At 46.6% G+C, this 12700-nt stretch overlaps 1 protein-coding gene across 1 annotated transcript in view; it reads right to left on the bottom strand.

Moving 5' to 3' along the window:
* Nucleotides 1–9936, bottom strand: part of LOC130488609 (fatty acyl-CoA hydrolase precursor, medium chain-like) — a 32244-nt gene extending 22308 nt beyond the window's left edge. Inside the window, exons 1-2 of the mRNA XM_056862240.1 lie at nt 9847–9936; nt 1248–1452 (exon numbers count right to left, since the gene is read on the bottom strand). Coding sequence (XP_056718218.1) covers nt 1248–1452; nt 9847–9931 — 290 coding nt within the window. The 5' untranslated portion in view covers nt 9932–9936. The remainder of the gene's footprint in view (nt 1–1247; nt 1453–9846) is intronic.
* Nucleotides 9937–12700: the final 2764 nt, after the last annotated feature.

Here is a 12700-nt window from a genome sequence, read left to right as displayed (position 1 = left end):
AGATCGGGGATTCAAACCTGGGTCTCCTAGATCCCAGAAAAGTATGCCTCTTGAATATGGGAAATAAATTATTAATAGGATGATTCAGGGATCTAACGTAAGTCTCTTTAGTCTGATGGAAATCAGTGGTTCAACACTGGTAACTGGGCAGAATGTTCACACAAAAGTACTTCCCGATAAGAAAAAAAAAATAAGCGTAGGCCTTGTGCAATGCGAATTGCCCATACAGAATACTAGTCTATTCCAAAAGCTTCTTGTACTCTTGATGAATGCATTATAAGTACTTAAATGTTTGAGCACATTGCTTAAAATTCCTGGAGCTTGTGGAGGGTGGAGTTTGGGGAGGGGAGCTCTCTGCTGATCCTCGCAGCAGAGAGCCAGTGTGGTGTCGTGGTTAAGAGTAGTGGTTTGGAGCGGTGGAGTCTGATCTGGAGACCAGGTTCGATTCCCCACTCCTCCACATGAGTGACAGAGGCTAGTCTGGTGAACTGGATTTGTTTCCCCAATTTTACACACAAAGCAAGCTGGGTGACCTTGGGCAAGTCACAACTATTAGAGCTCTCTCAGCCCCACCTACCTCACAGGGTATCTGTTGTGGGGAGGGGAAGGGGATTGTAAGCCGGTTTAAGTCTCCCTTAAATGGTAGAGGAAGTCGGCATATAAAAACCAACTCTTCTTCTTCATTCCTGAATTTTCACAGAGCCCCATCAAAATTTGTATTCTTAGCTTATGCATCTGCATCATGTATCTGGCATACCTTGATTAAACTTGTTCGTTTTAGCAGGTGCACAATACATTTTTAATAACACTTCCAGTGCTAACCAAGTCATTCTCAACAGTGTGCCACACAAATTTCAACACACAATTTTTTTCAAAAGCAGGTTGGATTCCTGTTTACTCCATTCCATCTCCTTACCTGCACAAGAAATTGTCCGATGTGAAAATACAGAAACAACAGAGGCTTAATGGACACCCCATCTTAAAATACACAATTCTTTTCAAATCTACTGAGGCAATAACAACAAGCTTTTACTTTGTCACATCACAATAGCCATGGTTTTTATCTGCTAGGACTGTGTGTGCCCCATTGTTTAAATACTATGACAAAACAAAGTCCCATTTGATGAGTTCTTATAAACTGAAAGGAACTTAACCTGGGGCTTACTGTACAATGTGTGAATCGACACAGAAAAGGGACATCTAAAAATTAGGAGTTAACAACAAAGTGAAAAATTACTGGCTCTTACACTGGAGGGAAAGATGTCGAGTTTCTCACGTGACTCCAGGGCTCCGGTGGTTGCGGAGGGGCGAATCTAAGGGATCCAATGGGTGGTTTTGCAAAAGGGACCCCCAGAAAGACATTCACAGGCTGGTCAGTACCCTTCACACTGGTTATCTTGCCTTGAAGGCGCCCAAATGCAGTGATCACTTCTGGATGGGCATTCTTGCCACCTAAGAAAAATCAACATAAAGATCATGTTGGAAGGCATACAATTCTCCTTTTAGCAGCTTGCCTCTTGTGGTCTTTCTGCTATTTCTTTGCTGCTGCAACAATCCTGAACTTGTCCATATCTTCTTTGGGTTTCCCTATGCACGGAGTAGAAAAACACTACCCTGACTTCATAGATAGCATTGTATTTTATAATCATCATGTTCTTCATATATAGCCTGCCTTTATCACTGAGACTCAAGGTGGGTTACTAAATTTGAAAGGCAACTCAATCAGACAGCAAGGAATGCAGTAGGGATGGGATTACAGAAACTGGAAAACAGTGCTAACGAAGAACTGTCAAAGGCAACAAAAATTGTCTAAAGCAGTGGTTTAGACAAAAATTGTCTAAAGCTAAGCAGTTTGCGGAGAGCCATATTCACAATTACAATAATCCAGAAGAGCCACATTTACTTCTTCCTCTGGTATGAAGCCTGCAGCTAGGGGCCAGGAGATCTCCTATTACAACTGATATCCAGACAAACAGAGATCCGTTCTCCTAGAGAAAATAGCTGCTTTGGAGGGTGGACTCTATGGCATTATACCTTGCTGAGCTCCCTCCCCTCCTCAAACTCCACCCTCCCCAAGCTCCAGGAATTTCCCAACCCAGACTTGGCACGTGAAGGAGGCTTTCAGCTTCCCTGTTCCTCTGGTGGAGGCTGTTTCACGGTGGGAACCATCTGTCAACCATAAGCCCCATCAGGCAAGGGCCTTGCCCACTTGCCTGAAACATGGGGGAGGGCCCATTGGGGAACAGGGTTGCCAGGTTCCCCCTGGCCACTGGTGGGGAATGAGGGGGTAGGGTTGCCAGATCCAGGTTGGAAAACTCCTAGAGATTTGGGGGTGGAGCATGGGGACGATAGGGGCCTCAGTGGGGTACAATACCATAGAGTCCTCCCTCACAGCTGTTCCCCAACTTTTTGAGTCATGGAGCACTTTTCAGGAGAGAAATTCGTCACGGAGCACTAATTTTCGCCTAAACCAAATGACAGTAGTATTTTTCTTTCCAATCTCTTCACGGAGCACTAGATGTTTCGCGGAGCACCAAGTGCTCCGTGGAGCACAGTTTGGGGAACTGCTGCTCCAAAGCATCAATTTCCTCAAGGGGATGAGCTACGGTTCTGGGGGATCCCCAGGCCCCACCTGGAGGCTGGCATCCCTATTGGGGAAACAGTGCACAGAAGAGCCACTAGTGGCATGTCAAAGAGCCACATGTGACTCCTGAGTCACTGAGTATCACTGTTCTAAAGCATGACACCTACAGCACAATGATAGCGCAGCATACAATTATGGAAGAAGAAGGAGGAGGAGGAGGAGGAGGAGGAGGAGAAGAAGAGTTGGTTTTTATATGCCGACTTTCTCTACTACCGTACTTAAGGGAGACTCAAACTGGCTTACAATCACCTTCCCTTCCCCTCCCCACAACAGACACCCTGTGAGGTAGGTGGGGCTTAAGAGAACTGTGACTAGCCCAAGGTCACCCAGCTGGCTTCGTGTGTAGGAGTGGGGAAACAAATCCAGTTCACCAGATTAGCCTCTGCCACTCATGTGAAGGAGTGGGGAAGCAAACCCTGTTCTCCAGATCAGAGTCTACCGCTCCAAACTACAGCTCTTAACCACTACACTACGCTGTCTCTCCAGTCACTGTAAGTCTGGGAGGGCATAGGATACCACCTTCACTATGCTGACACCAGGGCAGGATGGCTCTGAAATCCTCTTGTGTTCAGACATAAATTAAGTTTAATAGGAACCAGAGAGCTTTGGTAGCTACATCTGGCCTTCCAGCCACTGATTGCCTTGGACATCTGTCTAATGATTTTGGGTCTAATTCTCCAGCATCTCCTATTTTTCCAGGTAGGGTTTGAGTTTTCTTTCTTTGGCGACAGAACAATTGCGCTGAATTTTGCAGAAGCCAGATTTGTATGAGTCACATGCAAAACTGCAGTCATTAAATCTGTGATAAAAGCGATCTGCATTAGCACATCCGCACAGAATATGATGCATTTGGGCACCTGCGTGATCTAGCCATGGAAGCGGCTCCTTTTCCCCCTGTGTGTTTCCAAGAACTGTTGTTCTTTCACAGATTTCACAAAACCTGCCAAATACCGGGAAACGAAGACAGCCCCATGGCATAACTACCAATCAGCTGTGAGCTAATTGGCAAGTCTGTTCACCTAATGATGTAGCCTCTTTGAAAATATAATGCACAATCTAATTGTAGTTGACATCCTTTCGTTAGTGGTATGCACTGAGCTTGGCTGATGTGTGTGTGTGTTAAGTGCCGTCAAGTCGCTTCCGACTTATGGCGACCGTATGAATCAATGTCCTCCAAAATGTTCTATCTTGCTCAGATCTTGCAAATTGAGGGCTGTGGCTTCCTTTATTGAGTCAATCCATCTCTTATTAGGTCTTCTTTTCCTGCTGCCTCCAACTTTTCCTAGCATGACTGTCTTTTCTAGTGACTCTTGTCTTCTCATAATGTGACCAAAATACGATAGCCTCAGCTTAGTCATTTTAGCTTCTACGGTCAGTTCAGGCCTGATTTGATCTATAACCCACTGATTTGGGTTGTTGTTGTTTTTGGCAATCCACGGTATCCGTAACACTCTCCTCCAACACCACATTTCAAAGGAATCTCCTTTCTTCCTATCAGCTTTCTTCAATGGCCAGTTTGGCTGATACATGTTCTGAAACCCATTCTGAGATTTGGGGCCCATTGTATTCACACTGGCACAGTTGGGAATACAGTAGGCTCCAAGCATTTCCTACAATCCCTCTGCAATTGCCTCTTGGCAAGCTCTAAGTGGATTCTGGCATGTGGAATGCTGAAACTACAACATCCCAAGTGCCAGAACCCTCTGAAACATAGGCGACCTGGAAGCTGCCTGCATCTTTTACCTGGGATTCACCTCCCAATTCAATGCCATTATCATAAATACTGTAAATAGCGCAAGCAGCCTTGGTTCCCATGTAGGAAGAAAACGGCAAGAGGCACTTTACAAACAAATAAATAGTAATGTTTTATAAAGTAGGTTAAGCATGATTGTCACAGGGAAAAAGTAAGCATTAAACAAACCCAAAACATTGTTGGTCCTGGCTAGTACTTGGATGGGAGACCACCAAGGAATACAAGGGTTACTACACAGAGGCAGGCAATGGCAAACCATCTCTGTTCGTCTCTTGTTTTGAAAACCCTACTGGGTTGCCATAAGTCATCTGCGACTTGACAGCATTTTGCACACACAAACATTCTCTACCCAAGGATAGCATAGGCCTACTTTCCTCATGTCATTAGGGAATATAACTGACCCTAAGAGCCAGTGTGTTGTAGTGGTTAAGAGCAACCGACTCTGAGCTGGAGAACCGGGTTCGATTCCCCACTCCTCCAAATGAAGCCTGCTGGGTGACCTTGGGCCAGTCACAGTTCCCTCAGAACTCTCTCAGCCCACGCAGAGGGAGGCAATGGCAAACCACCTCCGAACATCTCTTGCTTTGAAAACCCTACGGGGTTGCCATAAGTCAGCTGTGACTTGACAGCACTCTCACACACTAGAGGTTGGTACACAAGTGCTAAATCTAGTCTATCTCCTGAGACTCTTACTGCAAGACCCGGGAGCTGTCTGGTAGATCAGGTAAGGAGCTTGGTAAGATAAAGGTGGAGCCTTGTTTGGGCTGAAGAGGGCAATTAGCAGCTGGCTCTGCTGGATGGCTGTGGATCTGGGCCTTTGGAACTAAGAGGGAATCAGCTTCCTGCTGTTTCCAATACAACAGCAATTGGACAACTCACAGGAACTATGCTGTGTCCTCAGCTAAACGTAATAATGAGGCCACAGTTCACTTCTTTTATGTCTATGGTGGCCAATTAGTTCCTGCTGCCCTATGAGTGTTTAAGGCTAAATCCATCTCCCAACTCCTATATGGAGTTCCTATTTGGGTAAGTGCCTTTAATCAGGACATTGAGAGGATTCAGTCCACTTTCTTACGCCATATTCTTGGTGTCCCCAATTGCGTAGGGTATGCGGCTCTGTGCCTTGAGACAGGACAGGGCTTTTTGGAGACTAGAGCTTGGATCCAGACCATTAAGTTCTGGTTACGTCTGCACTTTCTAACTGAATATCCTGGTTATATTCCTGCACTGCTGGGAGATTCTTACATAAACCATTGGTCGAAATTAATTATCAGGAAAATCAAGTCTGTCGGTATTCCATTTGATTCTCTTTTGATGCTTGGGAAAGAGCAAGCATTTAGATTGATACGTCAGCGCCTACTAGATATAGAAATGCAGACCCTAACCTCCCTAGGTAATAGACACTGTTCCCCCATGTTTCATGGTATTACTCAGACTTATGGAGCTACAGTTTCCTACTTGTCTTATTTGGAGTCACTGGACATTCGCAGAGTTTTCATGCTCGCTAGACTTAACATTCTTCCTTCAGCTATTCTACAAGGAAGATACAAAGGAATCCCTTTTATTGATAGGTATTGTCCATGTAAGACTGGGGATCCTGAACACTTAACCCACGTGCTGTTGTACTGCCAGCTTTACATGAGGCTGAGGAATTCCTATATTAAACCCCTACTGCCCAGGTATCTGATAGAAACCCCTCTGTCACCCAACAAGTAGCTAGTTTTCTCCTGTCTGCACAAAGGATTCGTGAGCAGTTTGTTCGTACTTCTAAGTAGGGCTGTCAATTCGGTTTGGTCCGAACTGAAAATCAACCGAATTTCCCCTGATTCGGTGATTTTCAGTTCGGACGGATCCGAACTCAAATCTGGCGGGCAACCGGGGGGGCCGAATTCAGCGAGTTCGGGAGTTCGCGAATAAATTCGGCCAATTCGGCCCCCCCTTCAGGGCAGCCCGCTGAAAGGCGCGGGCTGCCCTTTAAACTGATCTGCGCCTCCCAGCTGGGAGGCTCAGATCAGTTTAAAGGGCAGCCCGCCTCCCTTCAGCGGGCTCCCCTGAAGGGGGGCGGGCTGTCATTGAAACTCATCTGCGCCTCCCGGGCGGGAGGCGCAGATGAGTTTCAATGACAGCCTCCCCCCTTCAGGGTAGCCCGCTGAAGGGGGGCGGGCTGTCATTGAAACTCATCTGCGCCTCCCGGGCGGGAGGCGCAGATGAGTTTCAATGACAGCCCCCCCCCTTCAGGGTAGCCCGCAGAAGGGGGGCGGGCTGTCATTGAAACTCATCTGCGCCTCCCGGGCGGGAGGCGCAGATGAGTTTCAATGACAGCCCCCCCCTTCAGGGTAGCCCGCTGAAGGGGGGCGGGCTGTCATTGAAACTCATCTGCGCCTCCCGGGCGGGAGGCGCAGATGAGTTTCAATGACAGCCCCCCCCCTTCAGGGTAGCCCGCTGAAGGGGGGCGGGCTGTCATTGAAATTCATCTGCGCCTCCCGGGCGGGAGGCGCAGATGAGTTTCAATGACAGCCCCCCCCTTCAGGGTAGCCCGCAGAAGGGGGGCGGGCTGTCATTGAAACTCATCTGCGCCTCCCGGGCGGGAGGCGCAGATGAGTTTCAATGACAGCCCCCCCCCCTTCAGGGTAGCCCGCAGAAGGGGGGCGGGCTGTCATTGAAACTCATCTGCGCCTCCCGCCCGGGAAGCGCAGATGAGTTTCAATGACAGCCCCCCCCTTCAGGGTAGCCCGCAGAAGGGAGGCGGGCTGTCATTGAAACTCATCTGCGCCTCCCGCCCGGGAGGCGCAGATGAGTTTCAATGACAGCCGCGCCTCTCCAGCGGAGCCCGCTGGAGAGGCGCGGCTGCCCTTTAAACTGATCTGCGCCTCCCAGCTGGGAGGCTCAGATGAGTTTAAAGGGCCCCCGCGCGCCTTCAGGGAATCCCTGAAGGCGCGCTTCGGCCGAATTTCCCCCCGAACTCCGGATCCCCCCGAATTACCGGGGATCCGAAGCGGGGGAGTTCGGACTTCGGCACGTACCGACCCCACAAGGGTCAAATTCGGCCGAATCCGAACTGTACCGAATTTTTTTTTTTTGACAGCCCTACTTCTAAGTAATGCCATTTTAATGTAACCTGTTTTAACCATTTTCGCAGTTCTGTTTATTGTATGCTGATGTAAATGCCTAATAAAGGTAATGATGATGAGCCTCCTGCTGTCGATTCTGGCTTCTCACCCTTGTCTTCTTTCTTCCTCTGGAGACCCTTGAGGCAAAAGCCCTGAAATCATATTCCTAGCCATCCTAAGCCTCGGATCTGGAGAGTAATGAGGACCATTCCTCCGTGAAGCAAAGGAATAAACAATTCTGAGGATGTGCTTCCTCTTCCCTCAGCCCTGCCCTCTCTCCCCTCCTGAATTTTCACATGTGTCTGTTTACTCTCTATAGGTCAAGACTAGGGTTGCCAGCTCAGGGTTGGGAAATACCTGGAGATTTTGGAGGGTGGAGACTGGACAGGGCGGGGTTTGGGGAGGGGAGAGACCTCAGCAAGGTATAATGCCATAAAGTCCACCCTTCAAAGCAGCCACTTTCTCCAGAGGAACTGATCGCTATCATCTGGAGATCAAGCATCATGTTCCCCCATCCCCACCACCCACCCCGTGGTGCATTGGCCGGGGAAAAAGAAACCCCGGGGGCCCCACATGGCAGGCAAGAATTCCACCACTGAACCACACAACAATAATACCAGGAGATCACCAGGCTCCACCTGGAGGTTGGCAACCCTGGTGAGGAAGAAGAGCTGCAAACTGGCATGCTCCTTCTTGCAGAACTGCTCTGCAAGAGTGCCCCCTAGTAGTTGATGGGCACTGATGGGCAGCTGGCGAGTCCCAGATGCCATCCAAACCTATCAGTCCCCATTCGTCTCAATGAAGCTTCTGCAGGAAAGCTTCCCAGTTCATCAGGCCCAGGACAATGAGGCAATACTCTTTTGTGCCTCACGTTTGACACGCTGAAAAGATTCTTTATGTGCAGGAATGTCAAAACTGCTTAAACGTGACATGATGTCAAATAGTTCCATTCATCATAATCATCCAAGGGCTTTTGTTCTGCTTTCCTTTGTCCAGGTCCCTTAAAATACCTGACATGCTTTGAGACACTCCCTTCTCTCAGCACATTCCATAGTCTAGGTATATGATATACAACATGTAATCTCCTCTGGATTTCCAGCAATAATCTCAGCCTTGCCCACTTCCAAGCTTTACAAAACATGTTCATAGATCTGTTGATGACAACGAGCCGTGATTGGGAAGTGGTCTGCCACCAAATAGAATACACTTGCACTGACTGTTTATGAATTTCCCAAAGGTTTCTACAGAATATCGGCCTCCGGACCCAACATGCCCCCTGTGAGTTTCTTGATGCCTCATCCCCAGAGCATCTCTTCCCCAAAGCAAACAACCAGTCCTGGCTTTCATCTACCTCATTGGAGCAGGAGAACTCGGAAACAACTGACTTCATAGTAAGAGGATACTTGAGTTGCAACTTCCCAGTATTTTGTGATTGGCCCAGGTACCCCATGGCAGACATTTTTTTTGGTGGCACCCATTCCTTGTTCTCAAAATTCTGCACGTTTTCACAGGCTGAACAAGGTTGGGATCCCCTGGCATAGATCATCACTAGCATGGTGTCGTGATTGGAGTGTTGGATCTGGGAACCCAAGTTCGTTACATCAGCATACTCTGCCATAGAAGCCTTGCTGGGACACTTTGGGCCAGTCACTCACTCACTCTCAGCCTAGCCTACCTAACAGGGTTGTTGTGAGGATAAAATGGAAGAAGGGAGAATGGTGCTGTAAGCTGTTTAAGGTTCCCACTGCAAAGAGAAGAGGACTATTAATATAAAAATAAATAATAAGACTATCCTCATGCTGGCCTGATGATTCACATACAGAGCATCTTAAATTTAGAATGCATTTTGCCTTTAAACCCTGCCCTCAAAGTAGCTTGTTCACTAATTTCCATTCACATACTTTTTTGCTTTATTAGAAACATTACTGTTAATTCTCCCATTATTGCTTTCCAAGGAGGCTACACCCTAATAGTGCAATTGGCTGCGACTTGAAGGCACTTCACACACACGCATGTTTACTCAGAAGTAAGTCCCCTTGAGTGGGATGGGACTGATTCCGAAGCAAACACACACTTTGCAACACAGATATCAAGCCTCAGACGATACGGATCTCACGCGACAAGCAGAGCAACAAGCGGCACCTTGCAAAGTCTCACAAACCTTTAGATTCTGGTCTGTCTCACAGTATAGTTAAAAGAAGCAAACAGCTGAGACTGTTCCTAACATAACAGCAAGACAAAAGTCCTTTGAGGAAGGCTATTATCTGAGCCTCTGCCCCAAGAGCAGGTGCCTTTAATTTCCCCAACAACATTTTCTCACAAAAAGCAAAAGAAGCTACCTTTGCTCTGTGCCGTAGATCCAGCGCTGGACTTGGTACACAGCAGTACTCCAAAGAGCAGCCAGGACTTGCCAGCAGGCAGCATTTTCATCTCTGCCTCTGGCGAAATATTTGCTTCTCCCTTTTAAAGAGCGCAAAGGTCTCCAACAAGGGTGGAACTCCAAAGGAAGACAAGAGTCTGGAGGAAGAGGCCCAGTTCGCCCCCACTACCGAAGACAAAAAACCAGTTTAGAAGTGGTGCAACTCAAGCCTGACTAACTCAAAAAGAACTGAGCAAGAGTTCACAACTTTCCCTTTACTTCCAAGGTTGGGCAGAGGAAAAACAGGTATGCATGTTTGACATATAACAGAGTTCTAGCACGACAGCAGGACATATGAATGAGCAAGCCACTTTTCTGGGCTTCTCCTGCCTGAGAAAGACTACAACGTTTGTTGGGGGTTATAAATTGTCTGACAACCCAGAACACCATGGGCATAACAGCCCATAATTATGTTTACTTCTGGATAGAGATGTGGCAACCCAAGTCTTGTGTACAGTCAGCTGGCTTTTTTTTTTTTTTTTTAAGAATGCCAAAACAAGAAAGGCAAAGTGCTGCAGAGTAGAGGATACGGGGAAAAACACAGCACCCAAATACAAATTGCAAGAGAAATACTGTCAGAAACGCCAAACGCTCTTATCCCGTTTTAAAGAAATGAAGAGTGAGGCCAGGGAAATCCATTTTAACGTTTTTATTACAATATAAAAACGGGAACTGGTACCTTTCGGTCAACCAATTCAAAGGGTTGAGGACCGGTTCGTCTCTTTTATTCCCTAAGCCATGTCCGCACGCAATAGTCCCCCCTCCAGCCCCCCACTTGATAGGAGGAGGAGTTTACAGTCTTTCCGGCTGTTCTGTTGGACACAATAGACAACTTACATCATTTTACATCATCCATAATTACACCCCCCTTGTTTCACTGGTTACATTTTATTACTATTGATAAGTTCTTTGCACATGTGTTGTTCAGTTTGAGGTCCACCAGGGATGCCTGGTTCCCTTTGCATCCCAAGATTCGATGGGCCCACCTGGTCTCCGTCACTTGAACTGTCAGCCTTCCCGTGAACTAAGTTGGCCAAATTCCCTTGTCTAAATTAAGAACCTCCAACTAGCCTGTCCTTGACAGTCTTGTCTGCATGTAGTCAGGATTAACTTAAGTTTGCCAATTTCTAAACTAGGACCTTCCTGCCAGGTGCTTGTCTGATCACAAATATTCTGCTAATGATCTATTTGTGCCAAGTGCATTTGAAAGGAGACAACAAAGGAGTCCAAGGCAACTATGGAGATTTGTATCGTACCAGAGTTAGCCTCTTCTTGTTCATGGCTGTCGTGCTTAAGCCTGATCATCATTCCTTTATTGGCATAAAGTGCTTAAACGAAATAGCATCTTCCACCTTGGTTTTAAACCTAGTGGTACAGCTTAGGTTTTCAGGTAGTAAGTTCCTCCTGCTCCTGCGTATCTGGAAGACCTTCTCATTGTGGAGACAATCAGAACATCCCTCCATAATTTGAGTAGCTAAGGAGCTAGAAGGTTGAAACTTGCATATATTCCTTCACAAGTTGCACTGACAGCTTGACCAGCGGTCCCCTTTAAAATCCTTTCTCACCTCTGAGAGAGTCAGGATATGGTTTGCCTCTTCCTTCATTGCCAACTCCTTGAGAAGTGTTCTCAACACTCTGTGACACTTAAACATACTGTTCGCACTTAAAATCAATGTGTCTCTTCTATTCTTGTACTAAGCTTCTCTTCAACAGACTTCAGCAAGCAAAGCTGCTGCTTCCCAATCTCCCAGCAAGCTAAACTCTCTGTTCTTTTGCCCTCTGTTTCAACTCTCCTCATTTTTAGCCAACAGTTCTTACCAGGAAATTCAGTCTCTCTTATCCATTTGTGGTTTAATTCAAGGTTGACAGACAGCTGCGAATCTGACTCGCTGGATCAGAGAAATCATAATTTTTAATTGAAAATTCAATTTCCTACAATATGATATTCTAATTGAACATATGTACACAACAATTACACAACAACAAACAAACCATCTACTATAGAACACCTACAAATTAAATAACCAGGGGAGTATGCCCCTGTGCCTCGGACCTGGCAACGGTGTACTCAAAAGAATGAAAATGTTCAAAAACAGCCATGTAAAAGTAACATTCAAACGTTGCCATGAAGAAGAAGACATCCAGGTGCGAGGACTAGTGAACAGTCAGAACGTGTTGTCTGGATCGTTTTGACACGTTTCGCGACGAAGGGCTTCATCAGCCAAATATACAGTTATATCTAACAATGAAATTCCATAGTAGGCAAATGTCTCAGGACCTCAAAAGGTTCTTGTCTGGATCTCAAGATTTTTAAAGAGCTGCTCTGCAAAGGCCCAGCACATTAGCTTAAAAAGATGGCAGACAGCTGTTGTATTGCAGAGGTTAGATGTAGCTACAAATCTGGAAGTCCTCAAATTTGAACCTCTACTGCCCAGAAGACAAATGAATGGGAATGTCATTTCCTTGGGCATGTGGTGCCACAGAAATATGAAAACCTATATGCTTACTGCTTATCTCTGCCTGGGATCATTTTTCCAGCATTGCCACCTTTATCCAACCTAAACTTTCCTGTTTATTTATTAGCAAGCAGGCGAAAGAAGCATGCAATGCCTCAACAGTTCTCCAACAATCAGTTGTTCCAGACACCTTTTATACACGTCTTTGGTTCCACATAAGGGCATGACACTTATCTTATACCTTGTTTCTCAATTTACTGTTTCCTTGCTCCCTTCCTTACATAGGCTTTAAGCATGTGTTTCCCTTAAGCTTAGCTG

This window comes from Euleptes europaea, chromosome 17 (assembly GCF_029931775.1).
Source record: "Euleptes europaea isolate rEulEur1 chromosome 17, rEulEur1.hap1, whole genome shotgun sequence".
Lineage (NCBI taxonomy): Eukaryota > Metazoa > Chordata > Lepidosauria > Squamata > Sphaerodactylidae > Euleptes > Euleptes europaea.
This window is presented reverse-complemented; position numbering and strand designations above follow the sequence as displayed.